A 26,950-nucleotide genomic window follows, 5' to 3' on the forward strand; every position below is an offset into this window, starting at 1 on the left:
GAAGGAGACGTCTGCTTCTGCTTCGTTTATTTGGTAGTCACAGCAACAGCCATCTCCGGGTGCTCGCAGGCACCCCTTCTGCAGCTAACAGCACTTGTGTCAGTGCTCACAGCTCTCCGCACTGAAACACGCAGCGCTCCGCCACAGCGCGAACTCACGGCGAGCCCTTCGGCTCCCTACAGGTACCAGTTGACCAACTGGTGTCAGCATCTGACGCTGGTCACCTGGCGGAGAGCTCCGAGGTGTCCGTGTCGCCGAAGGAACTTGCAGGAGCTCCAGAGCAGGGAGGCTGGGTGAGGATCGAAGGCAGCAGGCAGGTGAGCCGTAACCCTCAGACAGACAACACAGACAGAACTGCAAACCTTCAGGAGCTCAAAGCCGTCGCCAGAGAACAACCCCTGAAGATGCCTTCTGGAAAAAAAGGAACTTCACAGGCTGCATGCAACCCCCTTTAGCTGCAGAGAAACTTCATAACAAACACTTTTTTTTTTTTCCTCATTTGCTTTGTACAAACAGTGCACCAACCATATCACTAATATATTGGTACTCAGTCAAGACAGACACCAACTCAGAGAAGTCTAAAAAAAATCTAAAAGTGCTTAAGGCAATTCTTTATATCCCCATTTACTAAGAAAACAATGGAACTACCTGTTAGCAGCAAGAATTTGGTATCTGTGCAAACTATTTTATAACAAATTCAGCTTTTTAGGGTAAAAAGTCACATGTTAAGTTCCTTTAGGACATCAGTCAAACTAAACTTTGCAAGTCACTATCACAGTATGAAACACTACAAGATTCCTTCAAACTAAATATGAAAGAAAAAAAATGCATTTTTACACTTTGTGTATAATCAAGTTCACCTTGTAGGTTTCAGTACATCTTGCTGAAACAATTTCTTCATTTAAATGCTCTTATATACCACTGGAGATTAACTCAAGGAAAAGTGTGTAATGAGAATTAACCACGTTATAAACATTTGATTTCTTTCCTGAAGGGAAATTTAAATAGGAACTGTAGATGGACATCCAAAACCAAGGTGGTATGAACAAGCACTAGGCTATTTAAATGCCTATTTACCTAAGTCACTCAACAGAACAAGTCTCAAAATAAGAAGCATGTATCATGCACCTCCTCTCTCTCTCTCACCAGTAGGGTCTAGGAGAGCGAGTCAGGTCATGATGCATTTATTGCAGTTGAGCCCCTAGTCAGGTGTTTATTGCAGTAAAAAAGAAAGGAATGAGGAAGAAATAGTAAATATTTGGACAGTAACAACTGAGGATACTACGTGATAGACTCAGATGTTGTCCATTTTAGGATTATGTCACATTCCATTATCACATGCTTCAAGACCTGAAACACTCAACTGGTCTACAGGTAAAGTGGGAGCTGGTTTACACTTTCCACTGCAAGAGAGATTACAGCTAACTGAACATCTCTTAACACTTGCACTGTGAACAAGTTTCAGGTATGAAGTGAACATTAAGGGCTCAAACTTCTTGCCAACTTCATGATTTCTATGAGAAAAATCTCCAGTTAGGAAAGAGTTGATTCACATATATCAGAAAATTACTTACAGGCTCCTGGACTTGATCGGAGGGAAGCAAGCAGATTTTAACAGTCAGTAATACACAAATATTCTCATTTAAAAGGTAACATTTTCCACAAAGAATATAACATGCTTTTTTTTTTTTTTAGCTCTCCCACTAGTATAAATCATTTGACTATTACTATTATTATTAAGATCCCGAAGTAAGAACTGAGACAAAAGAACACCTAGGCCCACCATTTCACTTGTTTTGTGGAAGAACAAATGTAACTACAGATCCAAAAGCAGATTAAAGCTCAGTTTGCAAAGCATTTGCTCACTTTTCCCTTGCCCTTAAACAAGGCAGGAAGGACTAAGTTTGAGGCCTTACAGAGATGCTTTAGAATACAGAATTTCTTTAGGATATGATCTTCCAAAAGCCAGACTCAGACCCACATACAAATGACACATGGTATAACCTAGGGAATTAACAGTGGGATGCTAAATGTATTTGCCACACTTCTGCTCAATGCAGAAATAATGCAATGTTTGGTCTTCTCTAGTTATCGAGGAAGTTTCAGGAATCGCTGGTAAACTACTCAGAACAGGTATCAAAAATGCATCCAGGGTTCAAAGCATGCCCCTTTGTCACCAGGAATTCAGTGCTGCCTCTGCTCAAGGTCAGCTTTAATACTGACACTGTGTTTCAGAAGTCTTAGTCAAGCCTCAAATCTGGGCAGAGAAAGAGCTGAAATACACTTTACAGCAATAGCTCCCCCTTCTCTGTATTTGATCTGAAGCTTTTACACCGTTGGTCCCAGACTTGGCTGCACTGCACCTTTGCTACCTGCAGACAAGAACTGGCTGTTCAACCCGTCATTCGTATCCAATGAATACTTCGATCAATGTGAACTGCCAGTTATCAGATTCCAATCAGAATAAAGCCACAAAACTGGAAAACCGAGAGCAAACCCAAAATACAGGACTTCTGAGAGCAGTAACATGCTGTGCATTTTAAAAAGTCTGGATTTTTGGTTCTCTACCTCTTACCTGAGAGCATGCCTAGTACAATGGCTGACTACCCATACTGAGTCTTCATGGTGGCCAGACAAGTGCTTGTGTCTCTGCATTTCTACATTTTCTGTAATTTGTGATAAACAGGAGCTGAACTCAAACTCTAAATAGATATTTAAATTAATTACTCATGGGAAATAGTAGGATCAAATCAGAAAGAAGCACAGATTGGTCTCAGTGCTCCTTCATAGCTAGTCTACATGAATTGATATTCTTTTAAAATACATATTTATCTCATGTTTGAATGGGAAGCAAAGCAGTAACACAATCTATAGCCAAATAATTCTTGCTAGGAGAGCTAAGAAAATAGCATTTGTTACATTCTTCATAGAAAAATAATATCCATAATAAAAATTAATATTCAAGTCCATAACAAAATGCTTACATACAGTATTAGAAAAGTACATAGCTGCAGCTCTTAATTTCCCAACTTATTTTTCAAATAAATAGTTTAGTTTTCTGTCTGGCTGTATGGATTCACAAACCTTTGCACTACCAGGCCTTAAAACAACAGTTGGTAGCAAACCCATGTTAGTACAACGCTCCCAAGCTTCTGTGCATAGCAGCTGCGCAGAATATTCAGCAATGGGAACTTTCAATAGGCATTACTGGCACACTGTATAGACTGCAAGTTGAAGAATTCAATCCATTTACACTTTTCTGGAATGCTTTCACTACACTTGGCACCTGCAAACAGGTAGACACGGAAAGCCCACCGCACCAAACCTAAGGGAAGGAAGAAAAAGATAAATTAAAAAAAAATCAATAATGCAAACACGATGAAGCATCTACAACATTTCTCTTTTCCCCTCCTACAATAGAGCTGTCAGGAAACTTATCCCACAGCTGGACGTCTTCCCCCTAGTCACAGCACTCAGATATTCCAATCACATAGAAGCCAATTTTGAATAAGACCATGAAGTGCTATATACACATACTGTGCTTTCAGACTAAGTCTACAACGAAATTTAAAGCGCAATAGTGCAAGACTTGTTTCTAATAGGAAAACTTCTTAAAAGACTAATATATATAGTAACAACAAGTACTTAAAATGACAATTAAAAGCAAAACTCTGTTCTCCAGTGTTTGAAAGCAGTGTTTTGTTTCAGTATGATATGACAGAATGACATCAGTGTAAACACAGTACAAAAATAAAGGTTTGAGAAGCTTCAGGGCCACAGTTGCAAGGGACGTGTAAACCACAATTATTAGTCTTCAACAAAGTGAATTCAGTGCTAGAAATAGATTTTTTTTGATACTGACCATAAAACCTGGTAATAACGGTTGAGTGAACTTTGTTTTGAAGGCATACAGGAGTTCCATTGAGTTTGCATTATAAAACATGAGCTGACCTGAAAGAGGCAGAAAGCAAGTTAAAATACATGTTTACATGCTGTCGCTACCTAACTTTTTGTAAAATTGATACTTTTCCAGGGAAAGGTTCCTGGAACACATTAAATCCATTCCACATGACTACGAAAATTCTCAGCTGCTCTGTCACAGAGATAAACTGCGGTCATTGATATTATGAGCAATATTGCATGAACAACTCTGTCCCTTATTGTCATAAGAAACTGTACCAGTCTGGAAGTAACTCTAATGTACTTTTAGCCTTATACTGCTTCAACTTGACACAATAGTCAAGTAAGTTTTATCTCAGTTCCTTAAAATTGTAACTTACCTCCATCAAAGTTGCAGTATACTCCTATTCTGTCTGTAATAGGTAAGTCTAGGGTCTTGCTTTTGTTATTATGTTTTGCGGAAAGGGTGCTTTGCAGCCAGTTGTTGATGTGGATACACCAGCTTGAGTTAGTCTTTCCCAGTTGATCAAATTTCCCCAGGTTTCTGTATGTCACTCCTACACTGTAGCTTTTGCAGTCCTTCTGTGCTGTTGCCTCCCAGTAATGTTCTCCACTTTCAATAGCAGTGTCTCCTACCAAAAAAGTGTATTTAGTCGCTATAATTAAGTGTACATTACAATGTTTGCTTCCTTATAGGCATCAGTGGGATCTGCTCCATTTTAGTTTAGAGCGAAGACTATAAATAGAAAAATCTTAACTACAAGGAAAAAATATGAATGTACAAGTAGATAGAATACAATTATAAAGTAGAACAAGGAAATAGCTTTTACTTACATCCAATGAGATAAAATGCATTTAGGATCAATTCACATTTTATACCTATGTCAGTCGCTATTGAACTTTGTAATAGAGAACTTCAAAAAAGCTGAACTCACTAGCTGTAGCACAAAATTTTGGTGTCAAATAGTCAAGGTTATCTCCGTGGGGGACAGCATCAAGTACACAGCCTGGGAAGAACCCATTTTTTTCCTCTGATTCTTTCATAATCTGACCTTCTCACAGAAGTGAAAAGTTCACCTTACCTAACACTGTGTATGATTCACCAGTAAAACGATCTCTGCAGCCCTTCGCTGCGGACCTTGAGGCAGAAGTCCTCTTAGGAGATGCACCACTTCTAAGAAGAAAAGAACCATTGAAGATTTGCACACTACTACAGAAATGCACGCTAAAACAAGTTTTCCCAAGCAAAAGGTTGCAATAAACATGCACAAGCTATTAAAATGGCACAAATGGTTCAGCCACTAGCAACGCTTACAACCTCTAACAGTGAGTTAGTATGCATGCACAAGAATTGAGACGGAAGAGACGATGGGCAGAAAAAAGTGCAAGACATCCGTTCAGAGGCAGCTCAGAAAGGAAATGGGAGAAAAAAGCAGATGTTTGGCCCGTGTTTAAATGACCTTCTATGTAGAAGGTTCTGTAACATGCAGAACCTTAGTTCAGGTTTCTGTTTTCCTGCAGAATATTTCTAATAAACCTTGTAAATCAGCTACAAATATGCCTAATTTCCACTGGACTTTAAATATCAATGAATGGAGAAAATATCATCAGTTTTATGTTAAGTAGATTTCTCAGTACATGCATAGCTCGTATAAACTACTAAAGAAATAACAGGAAAGTGCAACCCTGTGAAGAGCTACAAAAGGAATAAAATGATGATTGCTATTTAAAAATGTACACTGAAGTAGATACAAAAGCCAGGAGTGTCAAATCTAAACAATTTATTAAAAAGAGATGAGATGATACTTCCAGAGTTTAATGCACCACAACTCTTCTCAAAAAAAAAAAAAAAAAAAGTATATTGAAGGTTGGGGGCTTTACCTGGTTACAGTAAGTCAAAGAATACAGAAAATAAAATTGTCACAGCACATTGTGCTGAGGAGCATACAGCAACTCCACAAGAGTCATTACTAATCCTAATCAAGAAAGGCTTAGATTTTCTAATCATACTTCTCTACACCATTCTCAGGAAGCAATAGCAAAATAAATGAAGAAACACTTCACTCTGGAGAATATGCTAATGAGCAATCAGTTGCATAAAAGAATAATTTTAACCTAATGAGGTTTCCTAATGAGGTTTTCAAACATTTTATTTTACCTTAGTTATGCCCTCAAAAATAATTCTAGCAATTTAATCATTAAATAAAATTAAGGCTATTTGCAAATTACAGTGGATATTAAACCTTGGTAGCCAGGGAATCATGTCTGGTTATTATTTTAAAGGCGATTAGTAGCAAAAAAATTTAGCTTCCTGGAAACAGCTATGTAGTTTACAGTTTAATTTTATTAACAAAATTTAAACAGTATGAAAGGCAAGTATCTCTCTGAAATACATGTCAGAAGTAATTTTGAAATCTTCAATCCCCAGAATCTAGCATAGGTTACCCTACATACAAAAAACGATGTTTTCCTTTCAACCTTCACCTCAGTTACAATTTTGCAAACCTAATTATACTTAAGTATTGAGAACTAGCATAGTGAAATTTTGTTTGCTGCCATTCTGATTCATTCAACACTGACTTTAGGCTTTCTGGAATTGTTCTCCAATATCATTTCATAAAGGGTCAGAAAATGCCCATTTTGCTTAATACCATCATTAAAATAAAGTCACGGGACAATCAAAAGCCGAGAGTTATTAAAGTGTTATTTATGAGTGTGCTATAATGTCTTGCTCATCTTCATGACTAACTTTGTTTTAATCCAGTTACAGAAGCTTTCAAAAAGTCACTGCTCTCAAAGTGATGAAAAAAGATTGTTTACATTGGCATCACAATTCAGCATGCAAATTAGCCAGCACTGATCAGAAGCCAGCTAATCTTCTAAACTGCTTGCAAGAAGCATGTGAATAGGGTGAGTGTACATCATGCAACAGTGCAGACTACATCAAATGCTTTTCAGTTTTGTTAACATAGAAGAAGCTGTAGATTACTTACCAAAGGAAAGAGAAATGAGCAGTAGCATGAAAACAAAACAAAAACACAGCAAAGCCAAGAATTAAAGCATAATTTCAGGAGGAACCATCACTCACTGCAGATTCCATCCTGCTTTAAGTACAACAGCGACTATTCACACTTCCAGCAAACTTCCAAAAAAAGTTGCTGAAATTCTTCTATTAGGTTAGGTATACCTGAGTTACGCAGAAAGCAAATCTGGCCACTTAGAAAAAAGGAAAAAAGCAGGTGCTCTGTTAAAATTTTGTCAAAGTTAGGAAGACATTAAAAAGTCTTCAGTATAATTTATTTCAAATCTTCTTTAAGCAGCCACTACACAAGCTTTCTCAACTGAAATCTAACAGCCTTTACCAGTTCAGACAATGACCACTAGTATTTGGCACGAAAGACAAAAAAAAGTTTGTTTGTTTGTTTTTCCCCCTTAATTCTAAGTTCTTAACTCTCCATTCCAAAACAGAAAGACAGGAATTATTTTTTTTTAGCACTAAGTCAGTTTGATGCCCAGTTTCTAACTCCCCACAGTTTTCCTAGCTAGTGAAATAACTAATGCATTTCTTCCACACAAGGTTTGACTTCTTCCAAAGGTTTGACTTGCCATGAAGCTTTTTACACACGCCATCAGCCTAAGCTCCATCCTCTTGGAAAGTATAAAAACACATCTCTTCCTCTGATGACTAATAGCAGCTATCCCACAAGTTCAGAGGCAACAGGTAGTTGGATTCTAAAATAAGAACTAAAATAACTTTTTTTTTTTTTTTTAATTTCTACACAAGGAAAATTTAATCACATTAAAAAAAAATCTAGTATGCCATCACGTGCCCAAAGGTTAAGCATCAATAACAGGAATCTCTGTGCCAACTCTAGAATGCAGAATGCTCTTCCACTGAACATCTGGCTTCCTGCACACCAGGATGCATCCTATCAATAAGACTTTTTTTTTTTTTCCAGTCACTGGAAAAATACGTACATAATCTTCAGGAATCCACATTAAAATTCTGATGAATTTAAAAAAGCATATGTGTACTGTTACTGATAAAGGCTGTTAGATTTATTTCACTCACTACATCAAGCAAATGGATTTAGCAAAGATTTCCAGCAAAACAAGATACCAGATCCTAAGAGGTATATTATCACCTTTTATTGCTCTTCAGGACAGGATACTGGCCACTGTCAGACAGAAATAAGTAGTCATTAAACAACTGTGTATTATTACAGTAAATTATCCCCATTTTTAAGACAGCACTAAAAGGCACTCTACCATGCTTCTGGCAGCGTATGTCTGTAGGGAAGGTATTTGTTCATATATTATTCTCAAGCAGTGCTCTTTATACTTAAGAAATGCCAGCTGAAAATCAACTGTCTTTGAGGAAGAAGTAACCAGCCCTGTGGACACGAGAGGAGCAGTGGACACTGTTCACACCTTGGACATTCTCGCATGCTCTCCACATCTGCAGTGGTGAGACATGGACTGGTAAGCGAGCCAAAAACTGTGGAGATAGCCAGCTGACCATGAGGCTCACAGATGTGGATGGGAGATGCCCCAAACAATAGGACAGGCTGTGGGACTGCTGAGGAAAGAATAGATCTGCAGAAAAGCAAGTGGAAGGCTTGGTGGAGAACAACAGCAGTCTGCAGTGTGCCCTTGTGGCATGTGTGACTAACCACATCCTGTGCTGTATCAGCATAACAACCAGGAGGCCACGGCAAGAGATCGTTCCTCTTGATACGGCAGCTGTCAGGCTGTTTGGGGTCTTGAGTCCAGTTCTGGGCTGCTCAGGACTGTACAGACACTGACATACTAGAAAAAGTACAGTGGTGGGCCAAAAATAAAAACAAAACTAAACAAAACAATTACAGGACTGGACCAGAGGAAGACCCAAAGACAACTGGGTTTGCTCAGCATTAAGACAAGAATATCAGGAAATCTGGTGTGGTCTTTAGCACCATAACATGAAGCTACAAAGATGACCAAGCCAGGCTCTTCTCAGAGGTGCACTCTGACAGATTGAGAGGCATCTGGTTCTAGTTGAAACACAGGAATTTCCAGTCAGATATTATGGTATTCCTGCCTTCCCATTAAGGTGGTCTGGAATAGGGGCCCAGGGAAGTACCATTCTTCATCCTTGGAGATATTCAGATCTTAGGTGGATAATCGCCACAGCAAATCAAGCTAGTGAGGTCCTTCCAACCACTGTCATTGACAGCTTCCAAGCAGTAAACATGTTTAAGTGTATAAAGTTCAACAAATAATCTACCAAGAATTCTGCTGAAGTTACTTACATATTTTTCCTAGACAAAAATAGTTGGTAGAGATCTTTAATACCACCACTTTTACAAGAGCTAAGTTCTATTATCATTATCTTTTACTACCTGGCTTTAGTGGTATCTTTTCCTCACCAATGAAGGTTATGAGATAAATTTAACAGCCACCTGTAGTACCAATTTTATTCTTAACTTGAGCTTTTGCAAAAGGACATAGCAGCCAGTTATCTCCTTATTTTTCATGGTAAAAATGCTGTCCATGCACCATTACTGACCTGCAAAACTACTGAGCACAGTCTTTCATGGCTGAATATCAGTTACGTCCTGACACTTACCTTATCTACGAGGTATTTTAGTACCTTGACTGATAAAACTCATTTGCTAAGGTATAAAGACTTAAATCCAACTTAATGTTTAAGACACTTTTATAACTGATTCCATAAATAGCCTCTTTGTCTGTTACAAGGGCAAGGAAATACATATTCCTTCCAAAGACTTCTGAGTAAAATTTGGTGTCCCACAGTCCTACCATCAAATGCTTTAATTTCTCCCTGTTCTCACCCATTAATTGCCACATGAGGCATCCCAGACAGTGTAAACTTTTACAAACCAGAGTTCTTACCTGCCTTTGTTTTCTTTCCCTTTTGCTTTTTCTTGACCTTTGCCTCCAGTAGGATCCCATTCAACATAGTTTTCTTCAACTTTCAAGTTCAGATGAGATGAAGTATCGTCCAAACCAAACACAAATGCTGGTCAAGACAAAATGTGAAATGGTGAAGTAGTACAATGTTCTCTCCCAGTGGTGGCTATTCAAAGAACATAATGAAAGTAGTAGTAAAATTGTAGCAGAGTAGTATTTGACTTAAAAGAAACATCACCTTGTTAGTAATTGTTTTCTCTAGTTACAGCCTACTTCCTTGGTTCTCATAATCATGAATGATTTAAAAAGCCACACATTTTCTACACTGTACAGCACCGATTCTCCAACAATATGTTTATGAGGACTGCAAACCTGCAGAATAATAAACTGACAGGGTAAAACGTAAGCAGAGTTGAACTGTGAAGTTCACTGCAGATATCAAAACACTATTAGATGCATGAAACTAGAAGTGACCTGGTATTTGCTACAGCCAAATTCTCCATCCAAGAAAGCAAAATTAATACAATGCACTAAGTCCCTGAAAGATGCATATTTATAGACTATTTTGTGAGTGTCCTAATAGCATCAGATATTATAGTCTAATGCTGGAAGAAAGAGTACTCGAAATTTTATGAGTTTGGAGCTCAACACAAGGTTTTTTTTTTAAAAAAATGAGGTAAGCACATTGATGAGGATTCTGAGTTTCTGTGGACTGATTAGTAAAAGAAAGAGAACTAGATGCACTGTTAAGGTGGACAGATGCACTAAAAATTACATTGGCAGCTTAATATCTACCCAAAAAAATCAAAATCAGAATTCAATTTCTGGTGTTGCAATAAAGAATTAAAGTAGCTAGTAAATATATCAGATTCTATACATATGAGCACCATACACTGGCTGTACTTTAGGAAAGTTTCAAGCCTTGAGAAGCATCAGCAACACTTATGTCAAGTGCCAGAGTAAAGCACACATGCCACAGCTGTTTGTATCAGCCATTTTGCCCTTTACTCTGCAGACTTTAGTATAGTTGAAGCATCAAGATAATTATTTCCAGCATAACAGTTAAGACTTGTGTTCTATCACAAAGCATCACTTTGAAGAAATTAATCTAATTTATTTTCAAAACAATGCCACGATGCCCCCAGCCTCACATTAACTGATTTCTTATACAGTGATGTAACTTTAGCAATTTGGAGCTGTTTGTTTTTTGAACATTGACCATAATTAGAATCTACAGCTACCAAGTCAAAATCTACTTTTTAGTACCTTCCATTTAAGGAAATGTGTTACCTGTCAGATGCTATGTACCAACAGAAAACTACATGAACTGCACAGATGCCCTAAGAGTCCTACTGATGCTCAGCCCCAATGTTCTTCCTCTCTCATTAGACATTGGCATGATGTAGGGGCACGTAATAGTGTCAATCCACAGTTCAAAGCAATTAACGTTAAGCTCCATTAGAAAGCTAACATATTTTTAGTATCTGAATGCTCAAAGACCTGCTTTCTGCCAATATGCTTTTTGATCTTTTATAGGAATTGTTTTCCTTTTTGCTTAGGGTGCTGCTTCTATACAAGCATTACTGAGAAGTGATTTAAATTACAAGTTCATATATGACAGCAGGACAGTATGTGCGAGGTTTTTGCTACATTCGCAGTTAAAAGTCTTTCAGATTTTACCTTTGGTTTCCAGAGTCACAGGATCTGAGTAGTCCCCAGCCAGAGCTTTGTTGCAAGCTTGTACTCTAACAGTCATGTATTTTTTATCAAATTTCAGACCTAAAAAAGTGGGTGTTGAGAAAACTGAATTAGTACTGACAACTTTACCAGACTAGGACACTCCATATAGCTGCCTTCCACTTATTTCAATTTGCAAAAAAGCAAGCTTAAACATATCACCGTGAACTTCAGTTAATGTTTGCATTTTTACAAAACATCCAACTCCGTATATGAGGCAGAGAAGTTATTCTACAGAACACCCAAGACCAGTATGGAACAAAGCTTCATTGGTTACAGAAAAACGGGTATTCTGCAAAACTTCCAAGCAATATCTTGTGATTCTTTTTTGAGATATTTTTTCAAGTATATAAACAACCTTTACCTGATAATGTATATACATAATCCTTCACATAGTCTATCACTTCCCAAGGCTGTTCATCCTTAACTCGAGCAAGCCCATCATAGTCGGTTTTCTTATACTCTAGAACAAAATGATCAACTCTGCTGTCTTCTTCAGGCATTTTCCATGCTACTGTTACGCAGTTATCAGCAACCAGACACGCTGCTGTATTTATCTCTGGAACTTTAGGGACTGCAGAAAGACAAATATACAAAACAACTCAGAGAAGAGAACAGACTTAATATACTGTGGTCTCCTTGTATTTATAAAGAGTTCAGAAATTGTCCTTAGCCCACCAACACTCATTATTTTTAGTGAATGGATTCCATTATCAAAGCACAATAAAAGTCTAGGCATATCGTTTTCACTCAATATGCATCTTACAAAAGAAGAAAAACATTACCAACTCTACAGTTAACATTTGCATCTTAATTCCCACATTTATGTTTTGTTAGTAAGTTGGTCTGATTCTCTCCTGGAAGCCGTAACAAGTACATGCTAGAGCAACAAGGAATCATGAGCCTGCAATTACGAATGTACATTTAAATTAATGCTACAAAACTTTGTTTCTCTAGAGTCTTTCAAAGACAAGAACAGCTGCATCCCTGCAACAGTATCACTTGGTTTGCTTCCACCACCACAGACAATTAACAGGATAATAGTTTCCACTAGCCAGTCAGCAAGCTTTTTTTCCTCTTCAACCTTTGTCTTGAAAGAAGGGGAGAGAATTCCAATGATTCACTAAAGAAAATACTGGAGTTCTGTTTATAAATAACAGAAATTTCATTTTCATTAAATCAGAGAGCACTTCAGTCACTGGAGTATGTTTTTCAGAAGAAGGTATTTACAAAATCCCTGTTGTCCAAGTCCAAGGAACATTTTTGCTGGAGGACATGGAAACAAAATGTTTTCTTGTTTGCAGTTTTTGGAAAAATGATTCAGTGTCAGAGCAATTGGATAGTTTGGCACTACAGTAGAAGAAAGCAAGATCGATATCCGGACAGTTAGAATTTTCAGTTTACAAATGAAAGGCCCAAACAATTTAAATTTGAAAATTTGATACGGAAAACACATACATAAGAAGGTTCATACTAAATAAGTTCTTCATCCAGATACAATACTTTGTTCGTGATTGGTGTCGGATCTTAATGCTCCTATCCTGTCAAAAAGGTGTGCTGTGATCAGCTGACCTACCTTGTTCCCTTATCTATCAAATACAAAGCAATGACTGACATCTGGAAGCTAAAAATGCAATGGCAATTTGTGCCTAGACACTGCTAGCTAACTAGAAATATTACTGATAATTTATTAGGGCTTTATATAGTGTATCTACAGTATACAAGAAAAATGGGCAAAATGAAAATTGATGCTGCTTAATCCTTAAAAGATTTGGATTAGGATTTAGATTTGGATTTACAGATGAAGCAACTTACGTCCCTGCCAGTAGTATTCTTTTCAACATATTCTTGGTATCAGTCAAGGGCAAAGTGGTTTAAATAGGAAAAAAAATGAGTAACATGCATGAAACACACACTGAATACAGCATCTAAGTCCACTTGTATCAAACAGTAATGAAGATGCATCAATTGTAATAATTTCCTGGTTTTAGCTGGGATAGAGTTTAATTTTCTTCATGTTAGCTGGTATGGTGCTGTGTTTTGAAGATGAGAAAAATGTTGATAACACACCAATGTTTTGGTCCCCCAACCAAAGGGATATTCCATACCATGTGGTGTCACACTCAGCAATAAAAGGTGGAAACAGGAAGAAGAGGGGAGAGGTGGGCTCTCGTGGTGAAAACGTCGGTCATCCTCCCGATCACTGGCTCCATGCATTGAGGCCCTGCTTCAAGGACGCCATCAAGCATTGCTCATTTGTGGGTGGTAGAGAGTAATTTCTTTCCTCTGCCCTTCCACATAGCCTTTACTTGTTTTGTTTTTCCCTTTTTTTCCCCGTTCCCTTTTTTCCCTTTAGTTAAATTGTTCAATTAATAATAATCTTTCCTTAATAATTATTTTTCCCTTTAATTAAATTATCCTTATCTCAACCTGTGAGTTGTGCTTTCCTTAACTCCCTCCCCTCCTCTTCTGGGGAGGAGTGAGAGTGGTTGTGCTGGAGTTCAGCTGTCCAGCACAGTAAAACCACCACAGCATCGCTTGTGTTGGTTTTTATATGCAGAGAGGTAGAAGGGGTGGGGGGTTGTTTTGTCCCCATTCCTTATTAAACTGTCCTTATCTCAACCCACAAGCTACTGCACTTTTTACCTTTTTTTTTTTTGAGTCTCTCCCTCTTCCCACTGTGGGGAAGTAAGCAAACAGCTGTGTGGTGCTGAGCTGCTTGCTGGATTAAACCACAACAGAAAATATCCAAAGTTTCATTGCTCCAGTAAGATGAACACTATCCCATATTTTGGTCTGTATCACCATTGACATCAAGTGATGTATTAGCTTACAGTTCCACACACAATCTATTGCATATTACTAGGACTTTAGGGTGTCACTAAGCATCAAGCTACCAGGTACAGTCTACAGAAACTTCAGGAAGTTTCAGGAAGTACAGGGGAACTGACAACTCGAGAAAAAAAAAAAAAAAAAACAATGCAGGGAATATTCATTCTCACCTCCGAGACTGATCTTCTGAAATGCTGCATTATGTAGAAATCAACACAATAAAAATAGAAAACTCTTTTACCCCCAAGATATTCAGCTTAACATCCAGTAAAATATTTGTCTATCAGGGTGCACAAGGGTATTATTATTTTTTTAAAATGTAGTTATTTGTTGAAATAGTAACAAATTAAAGTCACTGCACACTGTTTTACCTGGCAAAAACTTTAGAGCCTGGAGTACATGCCGTTCCAGTGTGAAGTCCACCATCAAATGGCTCATATTATCACTGATGGTTGGTTTCAGACAGATGCGAAATGCTGGGCACGCTGTGATTCTAAAGTCAAGAAAGCAGAATTAGCAAGACGTATTTTGCATTAAGACCTGTAGTTACTTTCAAAAGCAAGGATCAGGTAATCTGTATTTTTAATTTCAAACTGTTAGTCAAAATACTGTTCTCCGAATTATTACAAAATATCCTGGTCTTTCATAACTGCTCAATGCTTAGCACAGCTTAGCACCAAAACACTTTTGCTGACGTTTTGTCTCAAAGACAATATGGTGTGATCTCCCAGTGATTGCATTACTAGGCAAAGATATATTAAAAGTGACTAGAAAAAGCGAATCATCTGTTTTAATGTGCCAGAACCTGAGTTGAAATTAAGAACTCAGATCACTTACTACCTCCAAAGTGGAATGCATTTTCTACTGTTAAGTGTTGCTCTGAAGGCATTTACAAATATCAGTGAACAACCTGGATATTCTGATTTCATACTATATTTCATAACTGAGGATGAAGAAATGTTTAGGTTGCAGATACCCACAACTTCAGAGCATGCAGGAATTTCATCAGCCTTACAAGAGACACTGAAGCACTGCTCCCATCTCCATTTCTTAACTCAGTCCTTACTCCAGATACTCTTTGGACACTCCTGTACTACTTGGACTGGACCTCAACAAAAGGATAGCCAGTCTCTTTTCTGGTTCTTTAACAATGAAGTCATCAGGCCATGCAGCAGAATTTGAATAACTGACTGATTTGAGACAGCACGCGGGTCTGTCTTCTGTTTTATAGACTCTTAGCTAGAAAGTAGTATACTCGTCACAATAGGAAGTTAACTACAAGAACTTATATCCAATTTACACTCACAGATCTGTTACATCTTTAGAATACTTAATGCATAAGACTTTCTGTGAGCTAAGTACTTCACTAGTAGCTAATAGAGATGGTGTGCTAACTACAGTTGTATTAAAGGATGAAAAATGTTTAAGGCAGTGAAGAAAGAGAAGGAAATATGAAGCTGTGTATTAAAGATAAGCATGAAAAGAATTATAGTATTGGGAACCATGAGCCAATTATGACACTGAAACAAACATAGTAAAACAGACAAGTCAGCTGATAAGACAGAGTTGACCTTTTGAAATTCAGTATGGGCTAGTAGTAGACAGATGCCACTGCTTAGTCAGACTGTTAGAGTAGATTTCTCCTTCAAGAAGAAAAATGCTGATTAGCAGTAACAGAACACTAAGTAGTAAGCCTCAGACAGATTTTTAACTTCTGTTTCGGCACCAATCTTATACAACCAGACACAGATGGTTCAAAAGCAATAGATTACGCAGCATTTCAAGAAACCGGAAGGAATAAAAGGGCACTTTCTACAGATAAAAAGTATTAAGAATCCTATCACTGCCACTATCCATCTGATTCGTTAATGACTCCCGTTCTTTACTCTTGGAAATGTGAAGATTAATTCCTCTAGCAATTACTAATTTTTCATAAAACTTCAGGGAATTTACACAACCAGACTCTTCCTTGAAAGTCTGTAAACTGAAAGCAAACCAATTTTCTCAATTGAATTGGTCAGTAAGAATAGCACATGCTGGTAGCACCCTGTGAGCTGTCTTTCAAAATGTCATGCACAGCACAGCAAATTTTCTGAACCAGATTCACAGAGCATAATTAACTTACGTGACAGAAAATGGCTTTCACATTTATTTTGAAACAGTGATGTTGTTTTCATAACAGTAGTTTGAAGACATAGTTCAAAGAAAACCCAGCAGAAACTGTGAATTCGTTGACATCAGTCTAGTGATGTCAACTAAGTATTTTAACAGCTACATTCAAAAACAAAGTTAGCTAGCAAAAGTCTGTAAATGCAAAAAAAGTTATCACAATATAAAGGGACAGAGTCAGCTTGAAACATAATTCAGTTTCTTTTATTAAAAGAAACAGAAGTTTTGCTGCTGCAGGGCTATGTTTCCCTACATTAAAAACATCTCTTTATAAAGTTATGAAAGATCCATAGCCAGCAAGGTACGACACTGAAGGAGAAGAATAAAAGTTTTGGTTTTATTTCCTAAGTTGAGACATCATAAAGGAACACTTAGGAAAGCAGAGACAATGAATTTCATTTAAGCTGACTATGTTCCGTTAAAAATAAATGTATTTTCAAGGATAAAACTAATTCAAAGAGACAAAAAAGGGTAGACTTTGTACTGTACCTATCTTTGATCTGTCTGGCAGCCTTGATGCACATCAGGGAGAAAAGAGAGAAGATAGTTAGTATTTCCATGCAAGTCTCAAAGGCAATGCCATGCGAGAAGACCGAGAACAATCTCAGAGTTCTGTTGTTCAGATTTGAGATCACGATGAGTTTATCATTTGCATAAAATTCCCCAAAAGCATGTTAATAGTATTGGTTAGAACTGCAACAATGTATATCACCAGGAAACAAAATCAATCTCAAGGACCACACCAAACCAATTCCAAATTACTAAACTTCCTCTGTGTAACTTTGCCTCTTCAGATTTCTCTGAATCAATTAAATTACTCCCCATCACATTTTAAAAGAGTTCCATGAACAAGTTGTTAAAATTTAACTACTGTTACTTTCAGTTAAATTGCAAAATGCTTATTAGTGGTATTTAGCCATACCCCATTTATCTCAGATGTATATTCACAAGTAAGGAAAAAAAATAGGATTAATACATTCCTTCTGAAAGTTACTGTACTACTCTGACTGTGCTTCCTAAAAGGTTCTCTCTATATGCCATTACTCCAAAACACAAAATACAGTATTGCACGGCGTATAAATGATACTACTGAAGCAAATGCAGAAACAATAATGGCGTATCTTAAAGATAAACCTTAACTGGTATTTGGAAATTACAAAATCCCAGTCCCTCACCAGGAGGATTTGCAAACCTAAAACAGAATGTTATTGTACAAGTTGTGATGGCTTAGCTAGGTGTGTTGGGTCTGTACAGTTAACACTGCTACTAAGACAGCTCATCTTACCTACTTTCCCTTCCAAAAAGACGACATCACTAAACCTGTAAGTCAAACAAAAGTGAAGGACTTCCAAATGTTTCCATTAAATACAAAAAACACTCCGTGAGGGGGGGTTAAAAAAAAAACATAGATTTCCCTGCTATAAAATCAATTTTATATTTCCAAAGTGGTAAGTAGAAAGAAAAAATGTTTATAAACAATTTAGCTTAAGAGGTAGCTTTGTTTCATATAAAACAAAAAATTATCATAGGAACTACTACGGATTTTCCTACATGACAGCTGTAGACAAGACTGTTACTTATAAAGCCTTCTTTGTAACCTCTACATCTTGTGGAATGTGCGATATTCAGAATTCAATGAAAAATTCTCTGCAAGACAGTCCCTGACTAGCTCCTTCAAATTTAGTTTGTTTCCAGGCCATTGACAAAGAAGGCTTATCAGCCAACCTCAGGTTGGCAGCACAGCAGTGTCAAATCACATCCTACCTAACCACTGCACTCCCATGTGCTGTTTGGCATTCATGCTCTTTTGATCAGGTAAACTAATTCAGCGGACACAGCCATCAAAAATCTACACCAGAAAAAAAAATAGTTTACTCTTACGCTAGTTTCTCTTGAACTTACTGCAGGATCCAGAGAAAATGTATGCCAATAAAAGGGAGTCAGGACTGGAGCTGCCCTTTCAGCTACATTTGGCATTCCTACTAGTAGTCCAGAAGCTTTAACGAGTTACTAGCTAATGCAGTATTATTATGCATGAGACATATTTACAAGTTCAATCTAGGTGTAATTAAAGTTTAAAATCCTAGATACCAGGAGTTCAGTGAAATGGACTTTGGTATCTTAAGCCTCAGATTTAAATTTTTCAATTTAAAGAAATTTTCTTCCAGCAAACATTCGAATAACTTTCCTTTGCATGGTCAGTTGAAAAAAGCATTAGAGATGATTTGTAAAACAACTTAAAATTAATCCAAAGCTGCATTCTACATAGCTCTCAAGAGCTAACACTTCTTTACACATCGCTGTGAGAAGTCAGAAAGTGCAAAGAAAAACGTTCAGTTTAAGAATTGTCGCTCCTCAAGGCAAATGAATCAAAGCTGACACTCAGAAAGCAACTTCCACACAAACATGTTGCCAAAAGGTACAACTGGCAGTGTAAGACAGTGGAGTAATTTGTGTCTTTGTTCCTCCAATTAAAATGCAGAAAGGCAAAAGTAATTGGTTCTTGGATTTGGTGTGACTGACCCTGCCTGCAACTAGTATGAGGATTATTTCAGCAAAGTACATTATACGGAGACTGCTGTACCTAGCCAGTGTATATCTAGAAATATTTTATTAGTTTGTAAGTATATTCTTCTTCCAGTTAGACACATTGCCTCTGATTTAGAAATAGGCTGTAACAATGTATGCAATATTTGTATTAGAACCTCTATGTGTGGCCCAAATCCAGCTCCTGCCTTCGGTGTTTACAAATACATTAGAAGGTATGGAGGAGTACAGGAAGAGCTGCCCTGAATTAAGTTTCATAAAATCTTTCAGATCACCTAAAGATTTCAGGGTTGCAAATTAAAGATCCACAGCTTGCATGAAGTTCTGCAAAACAGAAACACATCTTGTCATCTAAGAACAGCTGCAGTTAGAACACAGATGTTTTTTCAAGTGTCACATAACGAAGGGCAAGTGACAGGACACTTGCCATGGCTTTGAGATGTGGCCATCACTCACACCAAGTTGAATTTTACAGAGATTTACTTCACTTTCTGGGTTGACTTACCTAGCATCAATAGAGATTTGGTAAACACTGATAGTTATCTGGAAGAAAGCATTTCTTTCCCTCTCCTCTCACTCTACGTAAGAAAATATCTATTTTGTTAGATATTGTATATATTAGCTACCATGATGTTCAACTGAATATCAGCCTCACAGCTGAGCATGTAAGGTCTCAAACATTTCTACACATACAGTTTAGCATCATTAAGTAACATTGATACTAGAATTGAAAGAAGGCTGAAACATGTTAATGTGGTTGTGTATTTATACAGGGCCTGAGTGTAGGCTCTGCCTTTTTTTTTTTCTTCCCAGCCACAGACCCTACACATCTGGAACACAGCAACAGATGTCTCAGTTGGGTCCACAATGGCCAATGCTGAAAACAGCCTGATACAGATATTCAAGTTAACCCTATACATCTGATTGAGTTACTAAGCCTGCAAGGAATTGCCCAGAGTTGTACAGTTATGGTGCAAGACCCTAATACTAAGTGAACTAGAACACATAGAAAACTTCAGCTTGTTCATGCAGTTCTGTGAATTCTCTCAATCACATTTGACCCTGGCCACAGATTAAACTTTTTTGAATTCCAGACCTTCATAGAATAGTTTGACAAAAGAAAATTAAAACTTAAGACTACTGGCTTAACTCCTCTACAGTGCATTAACTGTGGTTTTTATATGCCTTGTAAACCTTAGAATCAGTATTCCTGTTAAGTTTGCAGGGTCCAGTTCCACAACGCAAAGGCTGTTGCAAATTGAGCCACATACCAACACCTGCCTAATGCATATCCATTTAATGTTTTTTACCTTTGAGAATTCCGTGGGGTTCTTAATATTCAGTATCGTTGTTGCACATTCCAGCAGCTCTTCAGAACTCTCAAGTGCACTGCTACACTGGCCAAGCTGATTCTGAAGCACAATACGAAAGTCAAAGTAATTTGATGTATTCACATTAAAAAAGTGATTTGCAAGCTACCAGTACTAGAGCTACACAACTTTACTATGACTTCCTGACAACTTCGAAGTTACCTCAGCTAGTCGAGGCTATTACAACTGACATACACAGTGTTAGCAAGAACTTCACTGTGCTTGACAAGTGCACGGTGTTTCATGGCATGTCCTATAAATCCAAAAGGGAAACAGCTTAGCAGGTGGTGTATGCAGAAGCCTAACTTAAATGACAGACTTGATTTTTAAGGCTTGTTTCTCCCAAAATTAGGATATCATAAGCAATGAAATGCCTATATCCATGTATACCTCTCTTTCTACTTACAGAAGTTTTCTTCATCAATGAATTAATATTGCCTAACGTAGAAGTAACATTGAAAAAAGGAAGGATAGTTTTTCTCCTGCAAGCTCTAAAACTGGCGTAAGATAATCCTAAAAAAGAATGCTGCAGTATAATGTATGGGGATAAGGGAATGGGAATAGAGAAAGAAGGGAGTAAGAGAAACTCCTTTCAGGGTTAACTAAAACACTATTACTAATAAACTATTTACAGTAAATAAAGTAGTCCACACTGAACTTCTGATATTACAAACTATGCATATAACCCCTAAACAGATTAATTTTGAATATTCCGCAGGATTCTGAACATACAAAAAAGGTCAAACAAGATGCGTTTTTTAAACCTGCCAGCAGCTTTTGTATAGCTGTTCAAGATGCATTTCAACCCACATGATATTTATACCCTATAGTATCTCAGAACAAATCATCAAGTAACTAATTTTCTCTAAAACACCTGGGAAAGGACTAAACAAGACTCCAAAGTAGTCACTGGCTCAAAAGCAGTGAACTAGAAGTTGCACCAACTTTGAGAACAGACAGGTCTCTCAGGCACTTCACAAATGTAACTAGTCTTGGCAAGTGGGGTGGATTGACCTTGGTCAGCTCCCAGGTGCCCTCAGATGCACCTCAAATTCACTGCTCAAGGATAAAATAGCAGCAGGGAACAGTTAACAGCTGGTAAAGGTTTACACACAGTTTCCAGGTAACTCCGGAAGCACGCAGTTAACACGAGCTGTGATTCATCTAACACAGTTGCTCTCCTCTCTGGAGGATATTCATAGCTGACAAACTTAGATATACTGCAACACTGCCAAAACGTCCCAAGCAAACGCCTCAAAGAGCAGCAAATGCCAGAGGCATTTCCAAACAGCTTTGCAGAAGTGACACAGTAACTGGGTGCTTATATGACCAGTTCACATATACATCACCATTCGAGAATTAAAAATAAGTACTTCAGTGTCATTAAAATACACGGCCATAAAATTAAAAAAAAAAAAAAAAAAGTATCATAGAATCATAGAATATCCTGAGTTGGAAGGGACCCTTAAGGATCATCAAGTCCAACTCTTGACAGCGCACAGGTCTACCCAAAAGTTCAGACCATGTGACTAAGTGCACAGTCCAATCTCTTCTTAAATTCAGACAGGCTCGGTGCAGTGACCACTTCCCTGGGGAGCCTGTTCCAGTGTGCAACCACTCTCTCTGTGAAGAACCCCCTCCTGATGTCAAGCCTAAACTTCCCCTGCCTCAGCTTAACCCCGTTCTTTCAAAGCAAGTACTTTCAAAGCAAGGGCAAAGAAGAATTTCTGTTTTCCAGCATTAACTTCCAAGGAAATTATTTGTGAAGGACCAACCTAACAAGTAAATCCTAAGTCATTTAAACTATTATGCAAAGTAATTCAAGTTACAGCTTATTCTCAAAGGCATCTACCTCATCAGCTACAGAATTAGAGTATAAGCACTTCAAGGAGACAAATTAAGCAAGTCAATTCCTTTAAACAGGAATTGTAGACCTTACTGAAGCTCTTTGACTTCCTCATACATAAGTTTTCAGTTCCAAACAAAAGGTAATGGTTTGGATTGATACATTCAGCACAACAGTCTTCCTCTGTTGGAGTGGTAGATTGACTGTTAGGAAAAGCACTCTTGCAGTGCGCCTCAGTTACAGAGGAAGCTTGATCTGTCATCAAGCAGAGAAAATACCCCTTATGCCTGCAGTCAGAGAACAGCTTCAGCTGAAAGATGAGTAGAGGACTTCATGACATCAGTGATCTGCAACGTTCCGATCGTCTTCATCCGTGCCTGATTTAAATAGCAGCTCTCACGTTTAACACAGATACCAGGCAGCGATTCATGGTACTACTGCACAGCACTGATGAGCCCTCAGAATGTGGCTAAACCACACCCTGTTTGATCAAATTAGATTAACCACCAGACAACTAACAGATATTAACAAAATTAATAGAACACTTCTCAACAGTCAAGTCAGACAATCATAAGAGTAACTACTAAAATAATTTTCCCCTCCTGAACAATTATTTGCAAGACTAACTTCAGTTTTGTTTCACTAGAACATAAAATAATTGATACAAGCCACAAATGAAATTCTTCTATAACTTATTTAAAGAATAAGTGCTTCTCAATAAATATTTAAAATTCAGGTATTCATCAATGTGTGCAGACCTATGTCTGTTGAGACTCTTCAGAAGGACTTAAAGCAGAAATATAAAAACGGAGGCATAAAAGTAAAACTTATATGGTGCACCCAGAAATTTTGAAATGATTTACACCACCAAGTATATGGTATGAGGATAAAGCAAACCTTATAAGGAATCCTGTGGAATTTGTTTTAAGAAACAGTTCCTCAAGTTTCTTTAAACTGTCTGGCTAAGTGAAGGTAAATTTTCTGAATAAAAAATGGACCTGAACAGGCTTAAGAGCTGGGCCTGTGTGAACATCATGAGGTTCAACAAGACTAAGTGCAAGTGCAAGGTTCTGCATCTCAGTGAGGGCGAACCCAAGTACAAATAGAGGCTGGGCAGAGAATGGATTGGGAGCAGCCCTGAGGAGAAGGACAGGTTGACAAGAAGAAGAGAAGGTGGTTGACAAGAAGCTGAACACAAGCCAGCACTGTGCGCTTGCAGCCAGAAAGCCAACTGTATCCTGGATGCACCAAAAGCAGCATGGCCAGCAGGGCTGGGGAGGTGATTGTCCCCCTCTGCTCTGCTCTCCTGAGACCCCACCTGGAGCGCTGCGTTCAGCTCTGGGGCCCCCAGCACAAGAAGGACATGGACCTGTTAGAACGAGTCCAGAGAAGGCCACAGAGATGATGAAAGGTCTGGAGCAGCTCTCCTATGAAGACAGGTTGAGGGAGTTGGGGTTGTTCAGCCTGGAAAAGAGAAGGCTTCGGGCAGACCTTACAGCGGCCTTCCAGTGCCTAAAGGGGGCATATGGGAAAGCTGGGGAGGGACGCTTTGTCAGGGGGTGTACTGATAGCACAAAGGGTAATGGCTAAAAGAGGGTAGATTTGGATTAGATATAAGGAAGAAATTCTTCACTCAGAGGGTGGTGAGGCACTGGAATGAGTTACCTGAGAAGCTGTGGATGCCCCATCCCTGGAGGTACTCAACACCAGGCTGGATGGGGCTTTGGGCAACCTGGTCTGGTGGGAGGTGTCCCTGCCCACGGCAGGGGGCTGGAATTAGATGGCCTTTAAGGTCCTTTCCAACCCAAACCATGCTATGATGGCAGCAAACGTAACTAAGTCCTTCTCCATCTGTAAGTTATAGGTTGTACCACTTTATATAACTATGTCCAGAACATAAATGCACTAGAAACTGTGAAGAATCCTAGCAGAGACCAGAGAAGCACTTACATGACAGAAGACATTTACCTTGTAGTTACTGTATTTCTTGCAAGACTACTATAGCCTCATTTTCAAGTTAAGACTTAAAATAGCAATTTAAAACTACATCTGAAATTTTTTGCAACTAGATAAAAGAAATTTTATAGTTACATTCAGAGCTTGAATTTTTTCAGTCCTTTCTTGCTGAATAGTGTTGGCCATACTCTCCTTCATCTCATCCAGCACTGAATGCAGAGCATCAAATTCTTTATCCAACTCACGGAACACATTAGAAGAGTTTACCTAAAAAGAGAATTGAAGACTGTTGTAATTTTTACTGGAAACCATGCAGACTAGCCTTTTAAGCAGAAAATCATACTGTTCACCCAAATACACTTTGCCAAGACCACTATATACCTTGTTATTGCTCCTCACTTTAGCAAAGAGGAGAAAACACTAGGAACAATAGATACCTCCTAAGCAGACGTAACATCAGGGCACTAGCAGAAATCCATGAAAACTTCTGTGATACTCAGAAACCTGCACAGAACCAAGTTATATGGCAACTTTGTTCCATGCTAAAAGGCCTTCATTTCCCTCTTGCAATTATATCGTAGCTACCTGATGCTTGTAAAGAGGCAGATATCCAGTTTCATATAAAATAACTTCCTGTGAAACTATAAACTGCATTTAAAGGAGATTAAAAATCTGCTGGATTACTTCCATTTCAGCTATTAAATCGGCTCAGCTCTAACAAGAAACAACTTACTGCTTATTGACAGGCTGCAGAAAACTGAACCTAGAGCAAAATGCCCTAAAACAGATCAACAGATAACTGTTGACTTAAGCCCAATAATTTGCAACTACTAAAAAGAAAAAGCAAAGAATTTCCCTGAAGTATCTAGATGTTCTCATTATCCAATTTGCCAAACAGATGTCTGAAAGAACAGACTACCTGTAAATAACAGGAGTTTGAGGTCACGCATCAGAAACAGATTCTCTCTTCCAAACAAATCAAACCCCCCAAAGTAGTGTTTTTTGTTTGTTTGTTTTTCCAGAAAACCAAAAACACTATACCTTTCAAATGGAGGTACCATTATACCTTCCACTTCAAAAGTAACGTGTTTTCTTATGTGGTTCCAACACAAAGTTATAGTTTAAGTTTGATTCTTATAGCCCATTCCTTATACAGTACACAACCACTTTATAGCTGACAAAACTGGAAAACTGGTCCTTTCTGAGGTACAGCCTATGAGTCTTAACATAAATACCTGTACGTTTCTTATTGTTTGTTTCAGTATGTCAATAAAGTTGACAATTTCATCCTTTTTGTTCGCTAGAGTAGAGACAATCCTTTGCAGATCCTCCTAGAATTACAAAAACAAATAAGAAGTTGCAAAAGGACATCAGTCATCACCATTTCAACACAAATGGAAATTCGTAACACATGTTCTAGTTGTGGCAGATTCAACTCTTCTTACAAGAGATCACAAGATATATTTCGTTAAAAAGAGTATCAAAGATCTACGTGTTCTACCAAATTAAAGATCTTCAGTTGTTAGTTTGAGAAAATTCAAGACTTTATTCTGCAGTATACTATTTTATGTTTTGCTACCCATATTACCGAAATTCCCAAGTCATCTAATCAACCAGACCAGCTATTGTCACCACACTCTTGATGACAGAATTATCGCTGCAGAAGGTCCCTTGCTGAACGAGGCGGGTGTCGTGGTAATGGGAGACACCGAGAATGCGGAGATACTGCATGCTTTCTTTGCTTCAGTCTTTGCTTGAAGGACTCTACCTTCCTGGGACTCCTCAACCCTGGAGGGAGGAGAAAGGGTCTGGGAAGTGGAGGTCTCCCCCCTTGTTGACAAGGGAGTGGTTTGGGAGCGTCTGAATGGGCTCAACTCAGGAAGTAGGAAAGGCTGAGAGACCTGGGTCTGTTCAGCCTGGAGAAAAGAAGACTGAGAGGGGATCTCATCAATGTGTATAAATACCTGAGGTGTGGGAGACAGAGGGATTTGGCCAGCCTCTTTTCATTGTTTTGTGGGGACAGGACAAGGGGCACTGGCCACACGATAGAGCACAGGAAGTTCCACACCAACATGCAAAAGAACTTCACGGTGAGGATGACGGAACACTGGAGCAGGCTGCCCAGGGAGGTTGTGGAGTCTCCTCTGGAGACACTCAAGGCCCATCTGGACACCCACCTGGGCAGCCTGCTCTAAGGAACCTGCTTTGGCAGGGGGGTTGGACCCAACGATCTTTTGAGGTCCCTTCCAACCCCTACAATTCTGTGTTTCTGTGACCTGTGGAGTACAACTAAGAGTGATTTTTAAACTTATTCCACAAGTTGTAAAACCCTTTGGTAAACACTTTGTATTGTCCAACTGAGAACAGCCTCAAAGACAGAAGCATACTGCTACTGAAAGAGAAACAAGATTTCGTATCTGTGGTATACTACCTCTAGCCACTTAAAAAGAAGTAGATTAAGTTTACAAAACACGCACTCAACATGCAAAATTGTTGGGGATATCACAACAGTTTTTTTAATTAAAGAGTCTAACAAATTTAATTTTGCTAAGAAGTCACTCATTCAAAGAATGCGACAAAAACAAATCAATGCTTGGTACTTAAAATTAAGTCTAATTCTACAGTTCAAGTTCTGAACAGATTGGAATACTGAATGTGTAAGTTCTAGAAACAGATCTGA

The 26,950-nt window shown here is 38.3% G+C and overlaps 1 protein-coding gene across 4 annotated transcripts in view; it reads right to left on the minus strand.

Annotated features, from left to right (window-relative positions):
• Positions 1-10: 10 nt before the first annotated feature.
• FSD1L (fibronectin type III and SPRY domain containing 1 like) overlaps positions 11-26,950 on the minus strand; it is a 29,473-nt gene continuing 2,533 nt past the window's right edge. Inside the window, exons 2-14 of one of the 4 annotated variants that reach the window (XM_038170215.2) lie at positions 25,506-25,601; positions 24,406-24,537; positions 20,409-20,510; positions 17,041-17,063; positions 14,754-14,875; positions 11,915-12,124; positions 11,494-11,592; positions 9,796-9,922; positions 8,046-8,078; positions 4,983-5,071; positions 4,281-4,532; positions 3,863-3,951; positions 11-3,325 (exon numbers count right to left, since the gene is read on the minus strand). In XM_038170215.2, coding sequence (XP_038026143.1) covers positions 3,179-3,325; positions 3,863-3,951; positions 4,281-4,532; positions 4,983-5,071; positions 8,046-8,078; positions 9,796-9,922; positions 11,494-11,592; positions 11,915-12,124; positions 14,754-14,875; positions 17,041-17,063; positions 20,409-20,510; positions 24,406-24,537; positions 25,506-25,601 — 1,521 coding nt within the window. In that variant the 3' untranslated portion in view covers positions 11-3,178. Of the gene's footprint in view, positions 3,326-3,862; positions 3,952-4,280; positions 4,533-4,982; positions 5,075-8,045; positions 8,079-9,795; positions 9,923-11,493; positions 11,593-11,914; positions 12,125-14,753; positions 14,876-17,040; positions 17,064-20,408; positions 20,511-24,405; positions 24,538-25,505; positions 25,602-26,950 lie in introns of all 4 variants that reach the window. The other 3 variants (XM_027446196.3, XM_038170217.2, XM_038170216.2) reach the window with 3 other exon arrangements.

Source organism: Anas platyrhynchos, chromosome Z, assembly GCF_047663525.1.
Source record: "Anas platyrhynchos isolate ZD024472 breed Pekin duck chromosome Z, IASCAAS_PekinDuck_T2T, whole genome shotgun sequence".
Taxonomy (NCBI): domain Eukaryota; kingdom Metazoa; phylum Chordata; class Aves; order Anseriformes; family Anatidae; genus Anas; species Anas platyrhynchos.